Source organism: Lates calcarifer, linkage group LG4 (genome assembly GCF_001640805.2).
Source record: "Lates calcarifer isolate ASB-BC8 linkage group LG4, TLL_Latcal_v3, whole genome shotgun sequence".
Taxonomy (NCBI): Eukaryota; Metazoa; Chordata; class Actinopteri; family Centropomidae; genus Lates; species Lates calcarifer.
Genome location: NC_066836.1, coordinates 1,372,519 through 1,393,131, shown reverse-complemented (window position 1 = coordinate 1,393,131; position 20,613 = coordinate 1,372,519). Strand labels below are relative to the sequence as shown.

The following is a 20,613-nucleotide window of genomic DNA, read 5'->3' as shown; positions in this document are numbered from 1 at the left end:
TGAACAACGTCAGTTTAAACACCAATAATCAGTGGTCAAAGAGCATCTGAACCCCCTCCCACCACATCTTTCACATAATAGAAAAATCAGATGAGTTGTGTCCATGTTTGTGGAGGGGCTCTGATAGCTGGCTCCCTTTTGGATTTCAGAGACATGTCTGTATTTTCAGATAAAACCAGGGTTAAACAGCTCCTGCACATTCAGTTCAGCTCCGACTGATTCTGCAGAAAGTTTAAAGTTAATAACTTTTGTGGTTTTTCTGTTTCGGGTCATTAAACATTTAAAGCTCTGTGTGAGAAAATGGTCACAGGCGACCACTGAGAGGAGGTCGTAGTCTGAGGGTCCAGATCAGGTGAAGAGAGCAGGTCCTGGACCACTTCACATCTACACTCAGAGAATAACTGCACCAAATCCAGAGCTGACTTGTAATTTTCAAAAATCACAAAAATGATTAACTTCAAGCTTTCTGCAGAATCTCTCCACCTCTACTGCAGCGCACAAAGAAATTTCACCTACAAACTCTGATATTTTCACTCCGTCGATCTCAGGTCAGTGCATCAGTCTCATTATAATAGATGAGAGCAGTTTTAAACATGATACTTCACAGAGCACACAGAGCTGATTCCTCAGTGATGAACACGTCTTTATTTCATTGTTCAAGCATTAAAACTCACAGACATTTGTACATTAGCAGAGTCTTAAAGGGACAGGGAGCATGTTCAGGCCTGATGTGTTCATATGTGCTGAAGGCCTTTGTTTTATCTTTTTTTTTAACGGCGATAAAACAACAGCAAACGTATTTTTTTTATCACCACAGACTCATTTAAACACAGCTACTGAGGTCTGATGTTCTAATGTCACCTGTGCATTTAAAATGATTCCTTTTGATTCTCTAAATGGCAGCACCACAAAAAGAGGAAGACACACCTGAGATTTACACACTCACAAACACACACACACACACACACACACACAGACTCCTCAAGTACAGTGTGTTCCTTTGTTTACATCAGGTCTCTGGAGAGAAAAATATCTCATCTGTTCCAGACATGAAATGAAATCATGGTCATTCAGTTTAAACAGAAACCACAGAATCATTAAACAGCAGTGATACAACACACTCACATTTAAAACCATGAACCAATGATTCTGTAAAATCTACATCTAAAAGATTCAGCTGTTGAATACATTATGCTGCTCATTAAACACTAAAATGTCCGTTTATTTCACAGTTTTCTATTTGCACTTCAGGATAATGTGTCTCTTAATCTCATTATGACTTTTATCCTGAGCATTAGTCCAGAACAGTTTAAGACATTTGATGGCTTGTTAGGAGCATTAATCAGAAAGAGATGAATAAAATTTTACCTCTAAAACTAGACACTGTACAAACAATTAAAAAAGAAATAAAGATAGATAACTCAGTACCTGTTACCTCCTAAAGGATGCTGCAGACCAGCTTAAACACATCACTGACGAAGCCTCTGTTTCCCCCCTCAGGTGTTTCCAGGTGTTCTGCTCAGGTAAGAAAGAGTAATGATATATAAAGTATGGTCATGATATTGATGGTGTTTATATCAGTCTAACCAACGTCTTTGATGCAACCTGATCTGTCTCTGACTCAGTGTGAGACTTTCTGTTTCTCTGATCTCTGATTCTCACTTTAACCTTCGTTTATGTAGATTCTTTTTCAGACGGTGTCCTGAGCACTGATCTGGATTTTGAGAAGTGAGGGAGAAACAGCTCCGTTAAAACGTGTTGGAGTGTGTGAGCTCTCCTGAGGCTTCTGGAGAGTGAACAGGTGAAGGAGAGAGGAGCTGACGGCTGGAAACACCTGTGTGAGGAGACTGAACACTCTAACATCATCCCTCTGACTTCCGTTAACAGCGAAGGAGTCCTGGTGAAACTGACCTGTGATCAGTCAAACTGCCTTCATGTGCTTTTATTTGTTGGAGTTAAATCTTAACACGTCAGAACTTTAAACGTGTTGATGCTGGAAACTGATCTTACACCCTGAGTTTCTTTATGGTTCAGATCTGATGAAGTGATGAAGTGATCTTTACAAACCCACCCTGCCTGCAGAGGAGCCCTGACTCCTGATGTGTTTAATGTGCTGCATCGTTTTCTATGGAAATGCTTGCATCTAGAGGTAGAAGGTGGAAGTGCAGCCACAGTCCTGCTACAGAGACACAGAGAGGGTTCGTAGTCCAAGAAGACCAACATGAATTCAGGTCTGTGCTTTAGACAGAGGAGTTTCAGGTCAGACAGACTCTGTTCCTCACGTCCTGTTTTCACAACTTTTCCTTCTCAAATATGGAGAAAATCTAATCAGCTGCTTCTCTGAAGGCGTAGACACAGTGTGCAATAAATATAATGTCTGTGGAGATTATAATGACTTTAATATTTATATCTCTGACCTCTGACACACTGAGGTCTGCAGAAAAAGCTGTAACTCTAGATATTTGACTGTTTCCTGTCAGGTCATCTAAACTACTGTTTGCTGTTTAACCTACTTTCTATCTGCTGGTCTACATTTGACTGTACAAAGTCTAAATATTTTACCATCACATGTTCTGTTCAATAAATGTCAGAAAATAGCGAAAAATATTCTAATCTACAGCTCAACACAGTAGCTTTTTTTTTTCAACCAACCGTCCAAACCTAAAGATATTCTATTTCATTTGTTATTTATGAGCCAAAGAAAGCATCAAATTCTCACTTTTCAGAAGCTGGAACCAGTGATAATGATCATTCGAACCATCAATCGATAATCAAAGCAGCTGTCAATTAATTTTCTGTTGACAATTCAGTCAATTAATGTTCCCAGGATATATTTTTTGTTCACGTCAACATATGAAGTTAATTCTGAAACTACAGGTTAACTGAGACGTTTAAACCCTGACTTTAATATTAATCGTGTTGTTTAAGTTTTAGGGGTTTAGGTGAGAACAAACTGAGAGACTCGGCTCAGTCTGGAGCAGTGGACAGGAAGCAGTTCACCTGCCCGTTGTGTTTTCACATGGAGACCTTTAGGACTGTATCGGGGCTCCTGGTTGAGGATCAGGACTCTGTCTCTCCTCGTCTTTTCTTCAGCTCCTGTTCGTATCTCTGCAGCTGAGACATGAAGCCGGGGTTCGGGTCGATCACGTGACGAGCCGTCTTCACTTTCTGACAGAAGAGAAACAAACAGGAGCAAAGTTATTACACCGATGATTTACAGCGGTGTGACGGTTCTCAAACCGCAACCACGATACACGAAGACCGAACCGCGATCCAACCCCCAACCACTGCAGCTGCAGCCTCTTCAGCTCTCATTATTAAACTTGTGACCTTCACACAGCAGAATGCCCCTGAACGCCTCATCGTTACATTCAGACCAGCAGGTGTGATCTGCTCCGCCCTCCTCACCTGTAGGGCGTCCGTCAGCGTCAGTCTGCGGTGCTTCATCAGGTAGGCGATGCAGATGGTGGCCGAGCGGCTGCGTCCGTTCTTGCAGTAGACGACGCTGCGGCCTCCGCGGTTCGCCTCCTTCTGGATGGCGTCGGCGCAGCGGTCGAAGTGGCTGTACAGGTCCTCGTTGGGGTCGTCGTAGACCGGGATCTGCAGCTTGGTGACGCCGGCGGAGGGGAACGGCTGCTGCTTGGACACGTTGATGCAGAGCGTCACCGCCTCCTGCTGGATGAGCTCGTCGCTGCAGGCTGAGCGGGCGTTACTGATGAACAGGGCTTTGGTGACCTTACACAGCTGCAGCATCCTGGTCACAGTGTGGACGAACTGACCCTCACAGGCTTCCTTCCTCACGCACTGAGCCTCTCAGGTGACTGATGCCTGGTCAGAAAGAGAAACATGACATTTCTGACGGTCAGGGTTACAGTTAAAGAAAGATGGTGGGGGCTAAAAGAAACCGAGTGTTCACAGGAGACGAGATGTGACCTCTGACCTCATCCCTGGTCCACCCTGTCTCTGCTTTGTCCTCTGAGTGAGGACTGTCATTATTTATCATGATAGTAGTAACAACCACGGTGGTTATGTCAGTGTTGAGGACGGTCTTTTTATCAGAGTTTTGGAGCGAAACTGACCCTCAGAGACTTCCGTACCCGAGCCAGTGCTCACTGGGCCTAATGTTGGATTTCCCTTTAGCTCTGTGTTTGGTCTCCTCCACCTCCTGAGTTAAATCTCTGGCTCTTGAGCTGCTCCCCTGTGTTCACCCTGTGCTACTCATCTGACTGCGTCTCTGCTGTTTGCTGCTGAGCAGGTGGACGACGCTGAGAGCCGTGAGAGTCAACCAGAGGAGCCGAACAAAGAGCTGAAAGTCGCTGTAAAGATCTGAGGAGCTGCACATTCACATTGTATATCTGTATTTGATTTGTGGGCCATTGAATGCAGTCAGTGGATTATCTGAAAGCATCTGCTGCTGCTACATCAACGTGGCTGATATCACTGGCTCACCTCAGCTTCACACATGCAGTACATCAGTATCAGTATCAGTCACATCCATCCCTGTCTCTCAAAGAACAAATCTACAGGGAACCCACAGAAGTGGCGGTCAGTGAACGCCTCACCCGCGCTGTCAACACCAAGGACACACTGACTCACGTGCAGCCGTCAGCTGATCTCTTCAGGTGAACTCAGTCTCTCTGGCTTTTTAGAGGAGACTGGTCCCGGTCCGGTTCGTTCCAGAGGGTTCAGACTAATCCGGTCTGTTCAGGTCTCCTCATGACCCCCAACTGCTCCGAACAACACACACTGCTGCTATATTTACTGCACGGACTGACAGCTGCTCTGCTCTGGGTCCTAATGCGGCTCACATTCATGACTGACGGGCTCAACATGGACAAGAGGGAAACAGCGACGCACGGCTGCAATCAGTGATCAATGATCGATCCCAATATCGATTCTTCTGTCGAGGGTTTTTGATTCTTTCTTCGCAGAGCTGAAGGTGGCGTCCTCAAATGAATCTCTCTGTTCTACATCAACGATCAGTGACAGAAAATGTTCTGACTGTGATGAATAAATGATTGATGATTAAATACAGTAACTGTGTCTGAAATTAGCACCAATTAATTAAATAATCTGAATAATTCTCCCATCACTGCAAAATCATTATATGCAATATAATCTGCACGGGTGAAATGTAACTGAGTACATTTACTCAAATACTGCTGAAGTACGACGCTGATTGTCCTCCACTGCATCTAAACCACTGATATGGACCACGTCAGTTAAATGATCCGTTCAGTATTTGAGCTTTAATTAAATTCATTTTAGGGTTTTTTAATGATTTTATTTTACATTTACACGTTTTAATTACATTTACAAAAATTACATACAAAAAAGCATCGTACGGTAACATATGTCTGTGACCTTAAAAAATAAAATAAAATAAAATAAAATGGCAACACTTCGACCATCTCCTACTATTTATTTCTTTATTCGCTTTAACGGAAGCCGGGAAAAGTTAACTCACTTTCACTGACGGAACTTCTCAGTGTGACACCTACCGGAAGTAAACAAACAGAGAACTAGCATCGTTCGCTGTGTGGATGTGTGGAGTTAGCGGGAAGACGGTGGTGTAGTCGTATCTGAGAGAAATATTTCAGTGGTAATGAAGCAACAATGTCTTCAGTTCAGTGTTTGAGAGAGTTTGTCAACGAGCGACTAACTGCTGCTGCTGAAGAAATATCCAGAGTCTTTGAACAAACTATCGTCGAGTACGAGGAAGAGATCGATCGTCAGCGCAGACTGCTGGATATCGTGTGGAAACCTGAGATAAGGCTGCACAGGACAGGTCTGTGTGAGACATCAGATGTTTGTCAGTTGAAGTCATTGAACCACCGGTAGTTAACTACAGCTGATGACCTGCTGTTTGTCATGTTCCCTCCGGATCCAGTCGCGTCTTCTTCCTCATTTCCACCCAGTGTTGACAGGAAGAGGACGGTTAGCTCAGCTCCGAGACCGGAGGAACCATCCATAGGTTACTGTTTGAATGACACAAACCAACGGTATTCTCTGTACCGTCGTGTTGCCTGAACCTTTGTAAACTTTGATAAAAGGAAAATGATATTACATTAAAGTCATGATGAACACCCATTTTGATTGCTAGTGTGCAATTAATGTATTGAACATACATTTGTAAAGGATAACTGCATTTTTTCCTCAATAGCTTCCATCTATCATGTGACTGAATGTCAATGCTCAGTGCTGTGAAAAAAGTGAGCAGCTGTTACCTGAATGTTTTCTACACTGAGCTTCACTAAGAAGTGTGTTAGGACTAAAGAGACAGTTGCACTGGTGCACAAATACATTCTCTCACCATGAATTTCACTCACATGTGAGCAACATGTTCACTCTGCTCTGCTAATGGTTTAAACTTGTATTCATTTGCTCAGATGTCAGTTTTTCCATCGTCACATCACTGAGCTGTTTCCTGTGTGTGTTTGTCCGTGCAGAGCTCCCACAGCAACATGTCTGTAAGGAGGAGGAGGTTCTCACTGAGCAGCAGCTCTGTAACCAGGAGAGGAACTCCAGTCTGGACCAAGAGGAGCCAGAGCCTCCACAGATTAAAGAGGAACAGGAGGAAGTGTGCAGCAGTCAGGAGGGAGAGCAGCTTGTACTGAAGCAGGAGAGCCAGACCTTTATGTTGACTCCTACTAATGAGGAAAGTGAGCACAGTGAAGCAGAAGCAAACAGTGAGCAGCAGCTCCTCTCTCACAACTCTCCTGTAGCTGAGAGCCAAGATCAGAGAGGAAGCCAGCATGTGGACCCAGGATCAACTACAAATGTAGAGACACAGACAAAGAGGAGACGTCGCAAAAACACAAGTCACAGGAACAATGAACACAACTCTCCCACAACAGAGACTCACTGTGACACTCAGAAAGGTCAACAGACTTTAAGATGTGACACCTGTGGGAAAGATTGTAAGTTTTACTCCCTGTTGGTCAGACATTTGAGAAAACACACAGATAAAAAAGCATATGTTTGCAAAACATGTGGCAAACGTTTCAAACATGATAACACTCTGAGAGTCCACATGACAAGCCACACAGGTGAGGGGCCATATTCATGTGAAACATGTGGGAAAGGATTTAGTTACAAGCCAGCACTGAATATGCACATGAGAATCCACACAAGTGAGAGACCATATTCATGTGAAGTCTGTGAGAAAACATTTAAAAACCAAATAGCATTGAGAAGACACATAAAAACTCACTCAGGTGAGAAACCATATGCTTGCAACACCTGTGGGAAAGCTTTTACAACAAGTAACAGTTTGATGGTCCACAGGAGAATACACACAGGTGAGAAACCATTTGTCTGCAGCACCTGTGGGAGGAGATTTAGACACCATTCAATGCTGAAAAAGCACCTGAGAACCCACACAGGTGAAAAACCATATTCTTGTCAAACTTGTGGAAAATGTTTTGGACGTAGTGATTCCTTGTTGAACCACACAAGAATTCACGCGGCAGAGAAGCCATACACCTGCAACACCTGTGAGAAAAAATTCAGTCATTCATCAAACTTAGAACGGCACAAAAGACTCTATCATCCCAACTGAACGAGTGGAAGTGTTTCTAAATAACAAACCCTGGTTAAATAAAGCAGTGAAGGAAGAATTATGTGAGGTTTTCTGGATCTTTTTGTAGAAGGAATCTATTATTGCACCTGTGGCCAAAACTAATTTCCATAAGAGCTCGATGACCTGAGGCCTGTGGCTCTGACTTCACTGGTAATGAAGACTGAGGCTGGTCAATCTAATTCTGACTGATAAGGTTCAGAGCCAGCCTGACACAATGCACTTCACATACTGGGCAAACAGAGGGGCAGGTGATGCTGCTGTTACCCCATTTAATTACTCGTACAAGCATCTCGAGGAAACAAAGACACATGCTAAGCTTTTCTTCGTAGATTTCTCCTCAGCTTTTAAAACAATTCAGACACACATTTTAGTTACCAAACTACTGTCCAGTCTTGACGCTGACATGGTGAAACGGGTGTTGGTTTTTTGACTTGTAGGCCCCAGGCCATCAGAGCTAACAGTGCTTTATCCCACAGGCTCACCACAGGGGTGTGTCCTGTCTCCCCTATTGTATATTCTTTATACAGACTATTGTAGGAGTAATTACAACAACAGGCGTCTTCTAAAGTTTGCAGATGATACAGAGTTAATCAGTCTGCTCCAGGATGGAGACGTCGATCGCAGACCGGTCCTGAATCACTTTGTAGAGTGATGACCACTTTCTGAAGTTAAATGTCCAAAAAATGAAGATGTGGCCATTGACTTCAGAAAAACCTCCCACTCAGCCTCCCCATTTTTTATTAAGGGCTCACTTGTTGAGACAGTGGAGTGCTACAAATACCTGGGAACAGTGATTGATAGAAATTTGAATCGTGAAACCAGCACATCTGCAATCTGCAAAAATGGCCTAGTCTTGACTTGAACAGAAAAATCTTATTCTTTTTGTCGTCATGGTTGTTTTGTTACTGTTGTGATTGTTGTCATTTATCCTACTGTTAATTTATTTTCCCCTTTAGGGACACTAAAGATCTGAGCTGAACTGATGAGACCTGATACAGTTTAAAAGTGGTGTACTCACAGAACAACATGTTACTCAGTTAAGGTGCGTGATTACGTCAACTTGATTTTAATTTTTTATACTTCACAGGTGACACAGACACAAATTGTAGGAAATGAACTACTTGGTTGAATAAAAAGTGTAAAATAAAGAAATAAATAAACTGACTTTGTGTGTTTCAGTGCTGGTTACCCAGACTGATGTTTCCACACTGATGGACTGAATGATTACAGTAAACACCAGCATCAGTTTGACTGATAATAAATAAACGTGGACAATAAAATGTTTATGTTAAAATGTTAAAGGTGTTTAATGTTGCAGTTCACCTGCTGGAGGTGAAGTTAAAGTATGATACAGTTTGCTGGTTTGATCAATAGCAGTTCTTCATATTGAGCAAACATATTTACATAAAGGGAAAGTAACTGAGTGCTTTTACTATTTAAATTCTCAGCCCAAGTAAAACACAGATTGTCCAATGCTGCATCTAAATTACACAGATAAGAAGTTTCAATATCTCTCTTTCGTATATTTGCTTCGGTAAATATGACTACGACATTTCAGAGACAAATGGACTTAATACTCCACCACATTAACTTAACAGCTGTAGTTACTTTGCTGGATAAAGTTTTATACATAAAAACTAATAACGAGGTTATAAAATATGATGTCTTATTGAACTATCCATCATTATGTAAAAAAGAAAAGAAAAAGAAAAACAGAAATAATACAGATCCATCGCAACCAGCTGCTACAAGAAAATGCTTCTGTTCAGGGGAAGCGGAAAAGTAAAGCGAACCCCGTTCCACCGCCGGAAGTTCACAGTGTGACACCCAGCGGAAGTAGCCACACAAAGAAAGCGCTAGCAGCGTTAGCTCTGTGGATGTGTGGAGTGAGTTTGAAGACGCTGGTGGAGCCGTATTTCACTTCATTGGTTCTGAAGAAACAATGTCCTCAGTTCAGAGTTTAACGGAATTTGGGAAGCAGACACTAACTGCTGCTGCTGATGAAATATACAGAGTTTTAGATCAAACTATCGTCGAGTACGAGGAAGAGATCGATCGTCAGCGCAGACTGCTGGATATCGTGTGGAAACCTGAGATAAGGCTGCACAGGACAGGTCTGTAAAACCACAACGGTCTGAATGAAACTAACAGAGGAACATGGTTCATTCAGGAAACTCAGTGAAAGAAACTTTAGCTCCAACACTGATGTTTGATATTTTAGTTCAAGTCTTCACGCTGTTTGAAAGCCACTTTCAGGTTTGTGAAAACTTGATTGTATTTGTTATAAAGGACAAAACCAGCGATTCCAGTTTTCATCCTGTTTAGACCACATCAGACCAGGTCTAGATCAAAAACCAAGTCCATGCCTCCGTGTTGTTTGTGGTTCTCATGAGGATCCCCTCCTTATCAACGAGAAAAAAGCGGGAAAGTTATTTTTACCCTTTAAAATGCAGTGAAACGGCATATTTATAAAAGTCATTTAGTTCCTTTACTCACTAATTCCTCTTTGAAATAAAAGTTACTATTGTGATTCATGTTTACTCGACGTGTTAATAAAGATTTCACAGATCAACTCCAGCTGTGATCAGTGCACATGTAGAGTTTTTAAACTGAACCTGGTCTGTTGGAGAAAACACAGCTCTTCCATAAATACAATCAAGCTTTCTCTAATTAGAAACTGAGGTCTTATATATCATAAGCTTTAACTACAGTGTGAAACATCTTTTCACGACAATATGTGATGGAAAAACAGAATCAGTCTCTCAGGATTGTAACTCAAGTTTCCTTTAACTGTTGGATGAGAATTTAACTTTCCATCGTCACATCACTGAGCTGTTTCCTGTGTGTGTTTGTCCGTGCAGAGCTCCCACAGCAACATGTCTGTAAGGAGGAGGAGGTTCTCACTGAGCAGCAGCTCTGTAACCAGGAGAGGAACTCCAGTCTGGACCAAGAGGAGCCAGAGCCTCCACAGATTAAAGAGGAACAGGAGGAAGTGTGCAGCAGTCAGGAGGGAGAGCAGCTTGTACTGAAGCAGGAGAGCCAGACCTTTATGTTGACTCCTACTAATGAGGAAAGTGAGCACAGTGAAGCAGAAGCAAACAGTGAGCAGCAGCTCCTCTCTCACAACTCTCCTGTAGCTGAGAGCCAAGATCAGAGAGGAAGCCAGCATGTGGACCCAGGATCAACTACAAATGTAGAGACACAGACAAAGAGGAGACGTCTCAATAACAACATACACAACTCAGTCACAACACAGAATCACTGTGACACAGAGTTTTTTAAGGAGCGACTAACTGCTGCTGTTAAAGAAATGTTTGGAGATTTTGAACAAACCATCGCAGAGTACGAGGAGGAGATCGCTCGTCAGCGCAGACTGCTGAATATCGTCTGGAAACCTGAGATAAGGCTGCACAGGACAGGTCTGTAAAACCACAGAGGAACATGACATGTTTACCTTTAATTTTTGCTTCACAGTTGTACATGATTGAAAAACTCTTTCATTTGTAATCACTGTGAGAGGTGGCGGCCATTTTGCAGAACCTGAGATTTCCACTCTGCCGTGGAATTCAAAGGGGAAGGGTGGGAGATGGACGCTCACTCTGAGATCACACATCAGCTCATTTAGAATATGGTTGAGTTATTAAAGTTAGCATATTATTTATTCTAGACTCTGTCCTGTCTTTATCCACTCCTGATCTAATGGTATGTCAATCATTCATTGATAACCTCTGTTAATGCTGCTGCGGTTGGATGTGGAAGTCGCTCCATGCCTCAGTATAGAATGGCATTTTATCTGGATCTCTGATGAAGCATCAGTGAAAGAATTAGATAGAAAAACAGCTTCCTAAAGTGTGTCTCTGTTAAAGCACTTAATGTTCCCAGGTCTGAGTTTAGTGGCTGGAAAATGTCTGGTTCAGTAAAGTAAAATACCCCCCCCCCCCCCCCCCCCCCCACCATGAATTTCACTCACATGTGAGCAACATGTTCACTCTGCTCTGCTAATGGTTTAAACTTGTATTCATTTGCTCAGATGTCAGTTTTTCCATCGTCACATCACTGAGCTGTTTCCTGTGTGTGTTTGTCCGTGCAGAGCTCCCACAGCAACATGTCTGTAAGGAGGAGGAGGTTCTCACTGAGCAGCAGCTCTGTAACCAGGAGAGGAACTCCAGTCTGGACCAAGAGGAGCCAGAGCCTCCACAGATTAAAGAGGAACAGGAGGAAGTGTGCAGCAGTCAGGAGGGAGAGCAGCTTGTACTGAAGCAGGAGAGCCAGACCTTTATGTTGACTCCTACTAATGAGGAAAGTGAGCACAGTGAAGCAGAAGCAAACAGTGAGCAGCAGCTCCTCTCTCACAACTCTCCTGTAGCTGAGAGCCAAGATCAGAGAGGAAGCCAGCATGTGGACCCAGGATCAAGTACAAATGCAGAACCACGGCCAAAGAGGAGACGTCTCAATAACAACATACACAACTCAGTCACCACACAGAATCACTGTGACACTCAGACAGACTTTGTCAACGAGCGACTAACTGCTGCTGCTGAAGAAATATTCAGAGTCTTTGAACAAACTATCGTCGAGTACGAGGAAGAGATCGATCGTCAGTGCAGACTGCTGGATATCGTGTGGAAACCTGAGATAAGGCTGCACAGAATAGGTCTGTAAAACAGTCTGAATAAAAGCTAACAGAGGAATATAGTTCATTCAGGATTTGATTTTTTAATTTTTAATTTTGATACTATTTTTTTTTTTTCATTCTACAACCTCTTAATGTAACAAATAATGAAAAGGGAATAAATTTACATTCAGCATCAACTATGACTTTAATCTTGAGGATGAAATGTTTCTCAAGTAATTTACTGTCACAATCACTGAATCATTCTACTGTAGCATGTGTTGTAGTTTCCTTTAGAACATTATTTAGTGACATTGTTAAACTATTATTTCTGATTTTGTTAATTGACTTAAAAAATCAAAATAAAGAAAATTCACAGTGGCATTTTTGGTTATTGATGTTTTATTACTCATTGTCTGCAGATTGCTGGAAAATTAGCTTTAGTAAAGGGAAAAAAAAACAAAATTGGAAAAAAAGGAGAAAAAAAAGTTCAGCAAAATGTACACAGTCAAAACTCTAACTCTGCACAGACCTCTGCTGTTCAATGTTGATGTGTGGGAGCAGCAGTAAATGGTGGGGGGCAGGGCTGTTGAGGTGAACTGAAGTGTGGGTAAACGCCGTCTGATCACAGCTGCTCTGTTGCAGGAATGTGGGGAGAGTAGTTTCCCTGTTATCTCTGTCGTAGCGCCACAGTGACCTGCAGCAGGTGATCGGCCAGAGTCACACGGCTGTCCTCAGTCTGTTCTTTTAATTCCACCAGCACAGACACACACCCTCTGCACAACTGTCTGGTCAGTTTGTGGTTCTGTGTAAAGTCTAACATGATGAACAAAAATGTTTGTATTTTGATAAATATGTAATACATAGTTCTCAATTCTGATTTCTGTTTCTATCACGCCGGTGTTTTTAAATAACAGGCTTACAGATTGTAGAAAATGAGATAATTTAACGCACCTTCGATTATAATAACAGGACACATTTGTGTTTATGATATTTTAGGTTCAGGTTACTTTATTTATACAAACAGCTAGATTTGGTTTGATTGATTGTGAATCATTAAAATAGTTATACATTGCTGATATGGATCAGTATTTAACAGCATGTTGTGTACACAGACCAACGTAGGCACAATCCTCAACATATTCTAATCTCAGTTAAAATACAGAGATAGAGTGCTTTTGTGTGAACAAGGTAAAAAATTTAAATATCTCCACCTCAACCAGCTGCTACAGTTGCTTTTTATCAAAGGCGGAATTAAAAGCTAACCTACGTCCACTGACGGAACTTCTCAGTGTGACACCCAGCGGAAGTAAACAAAGACAGTGCTAGCTGAAATGTTTAATGAGGTTACAAAACATGATGTCTTGTTAAACAGAATGTTAACTAGATTTTTTAAAATCCTCCTCAACTGCCTGCTACAAAAATACTGTTTGTTTCGTTTTTTTAATCGAAGGCGGAACTAAAATGAACTCCCTTCCACTGACGGAACTTCTCAGTGTGACACCTACCGGAAGTAAACAAACAGCGCTAGCATCGTTCGCTGTGTGGATGTGTGGAGTTAGCGGGAAGACGGTGGTGTAGTCGTATCTGAGAGAAATATTTCAGTGGTAATGAAGCAACAATGTCTTCAGTTCAGTGTTTGAGAGAGTTTGTCAACGAGCGACTAACTGCTGCTGCTGAAGAAATATCCAGAGTCTTTGAACAAACTATCGTCGAGTACGAGGAAGAGATCGATCGTCAGCGCAGACTGCTGGATATCGTGTGGAAACCTGAGATAAGGCTGCACAGGACAGGTCTGTAAAACCACAACGGTCTGAATGAAACTAACAGAGGAACATGGTTCATTCAGGATCCTGGTCAGGACTCTGCGGTTACATTTAGTTTTAGAGTCACTGCTGCAAAGAAGCAGGGAAATAGTGTCTTTGTTGTGTTTGGACAAATGGATTGAAATTTCCTGTGTGTGTTTGTCCGTGCAGAGCTCCCACAGCAACATGTCTGTAAGGAGGAGGAGGTTCTCACTGAGCAGCAGCTCTGTAACCAGGAGAGGAACTCCAGTCTGGACCAAGAGGAGCCAGAGCCTCCACAGATTAAAGAGGAACAGGAGGAAGTGTGCAGCAGTCAGGAGGGAGAGCAGCTTGTACTGAAGCAGGAGAGCCAGACCTTTATGTTGACTCCTACTAATGAGGAAAGTGAGCACAGTGAAGCAGAAGCAAACAGTGAGCAGCAGCTCCTCTCTCACAACTCTCCTGTAGCTGAGAGCCAAGATCAGAGAGGAAGCCAGCATGTGGACCCAGGATCAACTACAAATGTAGAGACACAGACAAAGAGGAGACGTCGCAAAAACACAAGTCACAGGAACAATGAACACAACTCTCCCACAACAGAGACTCACTGTGACACTCAGAAAGGTCAACAGACTTTAAGATGTGACACCTGTGGGAAAACTTTTAAGTACAAGTCTCAACTGGACGTACATCTGATAATCCACACAGGTGAGAAGCCGTACCTGTGCAACACCTGTGGGAAAAGATTCAGTCAGATATCAACATTGAATGTTCATCTGAGAATCCACACAAACGAGAAGCTGTATCCTTGTGAAATATGTGGGACACGTTTTTTTATGTAATAGTGTCTTAAAAGTTCACATGAGAACTCATACAGGTGAGAAGCTGTACACCTGCAGCACCTGAGGGAAAAGATTCAATCAGAAGAGAGAGTTGGAAAGACACGCAAGAACTCACACAGATTAGAAGTTGTATACTTACAGAACATGTGCAGAAGCTTTTAGACCCACACCAGATACGTTGTCATTTCTCTTCATTTTGACTTCTATCGAATATAATTTAATTCAAGTTTTAACTGACTTTAGAGAAAAAAACATTTCTATCTACTGATGTGTGAATATCTGGAGCTGGTGGAGTCAGTTTTTCAGTTTCCAATAAGAGTAGCTTCTTCCATCTTTGTGTTTAAAGCAAATTTAACTTTAACTTAACCAGTTCGTCCATGCTATGCTTTCTTTGTAGATTTAATATCTTTTACTTCTCCATCATTTGACAGTTTGAAGTTGAAAGTAAAACATTTCAAACGTGAGAATTTGGACATGATTTGTATAAGAAATGTAACTCAAAAGTTTAGGAGGAAACTTTTAATGACTTTATTCCAGACAGCATTTAACAAATTACAGCAAAGATAATAAAAGACATTTTACCACAAGGAAACACTTGTTAGAGCTGGTTAGGGTTAATGTAGATATGAGCACGTCCACTAAGCATCTTTGTAATCATTTAACTGCTTATGATACAATTACCCTGTAAATAGTTGTATCATAAGCACTTGAATGTTCTCACAGGTGTTTAATAAAGACATATTAGTCTTGTGCCCATGACTACATTACAGAGGGTAGAGAAAAACAGTGTTTTCATTTGAACAACAGGAAACCAACATTGTTTACAGCAGTTAGATGGTGGAGGTCTCTTGTCTAATTAACAGCTTTGTAACACTTTTGTTTTCTTTCATCCACTTTAGGCTGTTGTCATCTCCTGCTGCAGAGACAAGAACGTGTTAGTCACAGAATCTGATCAATAAATCTGTTTTTCCTTTTCTAAATCTAATAACTTATTTTACTAAGTCACTATACTATGACATTTTTTTCACTTTTGTGACACCCTACTATACTGTGACTTTTTTTGACGCCATACTATACTGACTTTTTTTTCACTTTTTTGATGCCTTATTATACTATGACATTTTTTTCACTTTTTTGATGCCTTATTATACTATGACCTTTTTTGGCGGTTTTTATGCCATACTATACTATGACATTTTTTTTTACTTTTTTGACTATACTATGACATTTTTTGAATGCTTATTATACTATGACTTTTTTTTCACTTTTGTGATGCCTTACTATACTGTGACATTCTTTTTCACTTTTTTGATGCCTTACTATACTGGGACTTTTTTTTCACTTTTTTGATGATTTGCTATAGTATAATTTTTTTTTGGCCTTTTTTGACTCCTTATTATACTGTGACTTCTTTTTCACTTTTTTGACACCTTACTATACTATGACATTTTTTTCACTTTTTTGACGCCTTATTATACTATGACATTTTTTTTCACTTTTGTGATGCCTTACTATAGTATAATTTTTTTTGGCAGTTTTTGACTCCTTATTATACTATAACTTTTTTTTCTTCACTTTTTTGACGCTATACTATACTAGGACATTTTTGTCACTTTTTTGATGCCTTACTATACCATACCATTTTTTTTCACTTATTTGATGCCTTACTATACTGTGACATTTTTTGCACTTTTTTGATGCCTTATTATACTATGACATTTTTTTTCACTTTTGTGATGCCTTACTATAGTATAATTTTTTTTGGCAGTTTTTGACTCCTTATTATACTATAACTTTTTTTTTTTTCACTTTTTTGACGCTATACTATACTAGGACATTTTTGTCACTTTTTTGATGCCTTACTATACCATACCATTTTTTTCACTTATTTGATGCCTTACTATACTGTGACATTTTTTGCACTTTTTTGATGCTTTACTATAGTATAAATTTTTTTTGATGCCTTATTATACTATGACCTTTTTGGTGGTTTTTATGCCATACTATACACTATACTATGACATTTTTTGAATGCTTATTATACTATGACTTTTTTTTCACTTTTGTGATGCCTTACTATACTGTGACATTCTTTTTCACTTTTTTGATGCCTTACTATACTGGGACTTTTTTTTCACTTTTTTGATGATTTGCTATGGTATAATTTTTTTTGGCCTTTTTTGACTCCTTATTATACTGTGACTTCTTTTTCACTTTTTTCATGCCTTATTATACTATGACATTTTTTTTCACTTTTTTGATGCTTTATTATACTATGACATTTTTTTCACTTTTTTGATGCTTTATTATACTATGACATTTTTTTCACTTTTTTGACGCCTTACTATACTGTGACATTTTTTTCACGCCTTACTATACTATGACATTTTTTTCACTTTTGTGACACCCTACTATACTGTGACTTTTTTGACGCCATACTATACTGTGACATTTTTTTTCACTTTTTTCACGCCTTACTATACTATGACATTTTTTTCACTTTTTGATGCTTTATTATACTATGACATTTTTTTCACTTTTTTGATGCTTTACTATAGTATAATTTTTTCACTTTTTTGATGCCTTATTATACTATGACCTTTTTTGGCGGTTTTTATGCCTTACTATACTATGACATTTTTTTTTACTTTTTTGACTATACTATGACATTTTTTGAATGCTTATTATACTATGACTTTTTTTTCACTTTTGTGATGCCTTACTATACTGTGACATTCTTTTTCACTTTTTTGACTCCTTATTATACTGTGACTTCTTTTTCACTTTTTTGACACCTTACTATACTATGACATTTTTTTCACTTTTTTGACGCCTTATTATACTATGACATTTTTTTTCACTTTTGTGATGCCTTACTATAGTATAATTTTTTTTGGCAGTTTTTGACTCCTTATTATACTATAACTTTTTTTTTTTCACTTTTTTGACGCTATACTATACTAGGACATTTTTGTCACTTTTTTGATGCCTTACTATACCATACCATTTTTTTCACTTATTTGATGCCTTACTATACTGTGACATTTTTTGCACTTATTTGATGCCTTACTATACTGTGACATTTTTTGCACTTTTTTGATGCCTTATTATACTATGACATTTTTTTTCACTTTTGTGATGCCTTACTATAGTATAATTTTTTTGGCAGTTTTTGACTCCTTATTATACTATAACTTTTTTTTTTTCACTTTTTTGACGCTATACTATACTAGGACATTTTTGTCACTTTTTTGATGCCTTACTATACCATACCATTTTTTTCACTTATTTGATGCCTTACTATACTGTGACATTTTTTGCACTTTTTTGATGCTTTACTATAGTATAAATTTTTTTTGATGCCTTATTATACTATGACCTTTTTGGTGGTTTTTATGCCATACTATACTATGACATTTTTTTTTTACTTTTTTGACTATACTATGACATTTTTTGAATGCTTATTATACTATGACTTTTTTTTCACTTTTGTGATGCTTTACTATACTGTGACATTCTTTTTCACTTTTTTGATGCCTTACTATACTGGGACTTTTTTTTCACTTTTTTGATGATTTGCTATGGTATAATTTTTTTTGGCCTTTTTTGACTCCTTATTATACTGTGACTTCTTTTTCACTTTTTTGACGCCTTATTATACTATGACATTTTTTTTTCACTTTTTTGATGCTTTATTATACTATGACATTTTTTTCACTTTTTTGATGCTTTATTATACTATGACATTATTTTCACTTTTTTGACGCCTTACTATACTATGACATTTTTTTCACTTTTGTGACACCCTACTATACTGTGACTTTTTTGACGCCATACTATACTGTGACATTTTTTTTCACTTTTTTCATGCCTTACTATACTATGACATTTTTTTCACTTTTTGATGCTTTATTATACTATGACATTTTTTCACTTTTTTTGACTCCTTACTATACTGTGACTTTTTTTTGGCAGTTTTGGAATGCTTATTATACTATGACTTTTTTTTTCACTTTTTTGACTATACTATGACATTTTTTGAATCCTTAGTATACTACGACATTATTTTGCTGTTTTTGACTCCTCACTATGCTAAGACATTTTTTCCCTTTTTTGACACCTTACTATACTATTCAGTGCTCAATTCCAATCTTTTACTGTGTACATAGATGTTTATACTGTTCATATTGTTTGTAATTTTAACATTTTGTTATATATCATATTATCTTATTTTATACCTTGTCATCATAACTTTTATTGCTGCAGTTGCTGTTCCTCCAATAAATACATCTGAACAATATTTTGCCAATATTTTGTCTGTTTTTATTGTCTTAACCAGGGGCTAGTTACAGTGGGTTTTTGCCACTTTTAGCCAGAGGTTAGGATCAGGGTTAGGGTTACAGCTTTTAGCCTGAGGTTAGGGTTACGACTTTTAGTCAGAGGTTAGGGTTAGGACTTTTAGCCAGAGGTTAGAGTTAGGGTTATGACTTTTAGCCACTTTAAGCTGGTGGTTAGGGTTAGGGTTACGACTTTTAGCCACTTTAAGACGGAGGTTAGGGTTACGACTTTTAGCCAGAGGTTAGGGTTATGACTTTTAGCCAGAGGTTAGGGTTATGACTTTTAGCCACTTTAAGCCGGTGGTTAGGGTTAGGGTTACGACTTTTAGCCACTTTAAGACGGAGGTTAGGGTTACGACTTTTAGCCAGAGGTTAGGGTTATGACTTTTAGCCAGAGGTTAGGGTTATGACTTTTAGCCACTTTAAGCCGGTGGTTAGGGTTAGGGTTACGACTTTTAGCCACTTTAAGCCGGAGGTTAGGGTTATGACTTTTAGCCAGAGGTTAGGGTTAGGGTTATGACTTTTGGCCACTTTAAGCCGGTGGTTAGGGTTAGGGTTATGACTTTTAACCACTTTAAGCCGGTGGTTAGGGTTAGGGTTAGGGTTACAACTTTTAGTCAGAGGTTAGGGTTACGACTTTTAGCCAGAGGTTAGGGTTAGGGTTATGACTTTTAGCCGGATGTTAGGGTTAGGGTTACGACTTTTAGCCACTTTAAGCCGGTGGTTAGGGTTATGACTTTTAGCCAGAGGTTAGGGTTACGACTTTTAGCCGGATGTTAGGGTTAGGGTTAGGACTTTTAGCCAGAGGTTAGGGTTAGGGTTATGACTTTTAGCCGGATGTTAGGGTTAGGGTTAGGACTTTTAGCCGGAGGTTAGGGTTATGACTTTTAGCCAGATGTTAGGGTTAGGGTTAGGACTTTTAGCCAGAGGTTAGGGTTAGGGTTACGACTTTTAGCCGGATGTTAGGGTTAGGGTTAGGACTTTTAGCCAGAGGTTAGGGTTAGGGTTAGGACTTTTAGCCGGATGTTAGGGTTAGGGTTACGACTTTTAGCTGGAGGTTAGGGTTATGACTTTTAGCCGGATGTTAGGGTTAGGGTTAGGACTTTTAGCCAGAGGTTAGGGTTAGGGTTACGACTTTTAGCCGGATGTTAGGGTTAGGGTTAGGACTTTTAGCCAGAGATTAGGGTTAGGGTTAGGACTTCTAGCCAGAGGTTAGGGTTAGGGTTAGGACTTTTAGCCGGATGTTAGGGTTAGGGTTATGACTTTTAGCCAGAGGTTAGGGTTAGGGTTACGACTTTTAGCCACTTTAAGCCGGTGGTTAGGGTTAGGGTTACAACTTTTAGCCAGAGGTTAGGGTTAGGGTTACGACTTTTAGCCAGAGGTTAGGGTTAGGGTTACGACTTTTAGCCGGAGGTTAGGGTTACGACTTTTAGCCGGATATTAGGGTTAGGGTTAC

General features: G+C 39.9%; 2 protein-coding genes across 6 annotated transcripts; one reads left to right on the top strand and one right to left on the bottom strand.

Annotated features, from left to right (window-relative positions):
• Positions 1-619: 619 nt before the first annotated feature.
• On the bottom strand, positions 620-5,365 carry dusp28 (dual specificity phosphatase 28). 2 transcript variants are annotated; one of them, XM_018674967.2, is made up of 3 exons: positions 4,597-5,365; positions 3,409-3,828; positions 620-3,168 (listed from the first exon to the last, which is right to left on the bottom strand). In XM_018674967.2, exons 2-3 carry the CDS (start codon positions 3,751-3,753, stop codon positions 3,061-3,063), a joined length of 453 nt encoding a protein of 150 aa, XP_018530483.1. In that variant the 5' UTR covers positions 3,754-3,828; positions 4,597-5,365; the 3' UTR covers positions 620-3,060. The 2 variants fall into 2 exon arrangements, with proteins under 2 accessions (XP_018530483.1, XP_050926202.1); XM_051070245.1 differs by having other exon boundaries at positions 3,409-5,365.
• A 124-nt stretch (positions 5,366-5,489) lies between these two features.
• LOC108882453 (zinc finger protein 501) lies at positions 5,490-19,120 on the top strand. Of its 4 annotated transcripts, XM_051070241.1 has the most exons (4): positions 9,393-9,696; positions 10,444-11,001; positions 14,171-14,686; positions 15,720-19,120. In XM_051070241.1, exons 1-4 carry the CDS (start codon positions 9,525-9,527, stop codon positions 15,770-15,772), a joined length of 1,299 nt encoding a protein of 432 aa, XP_050926198.1. In that variant the 5' UTR covers positions 9,393-9,524; the 3' UTR covers positions 15,773-19,120. The 4 variants fall into 4 exon arrangements, with proteins under 4 accessions (XP_050926197.1, XP_018530471.1, XP_050926196.1 ...); XM_051070240.1 differs by lacking the exons at positions 9,393-9,696; positions 15,720-19,120 and adding an exon at positions 5,490-5,788 and having other exon boundaries at positions 14,171-14,835; XM_051070239.1 differs by lacking the exon at positions 15,720-19,120 and having other exon boundaries at positions 9,392-9,696; positions 14,171-14,835.
• Positions 19,121-20,613: the final 1,493 nt, after the last annotated feature.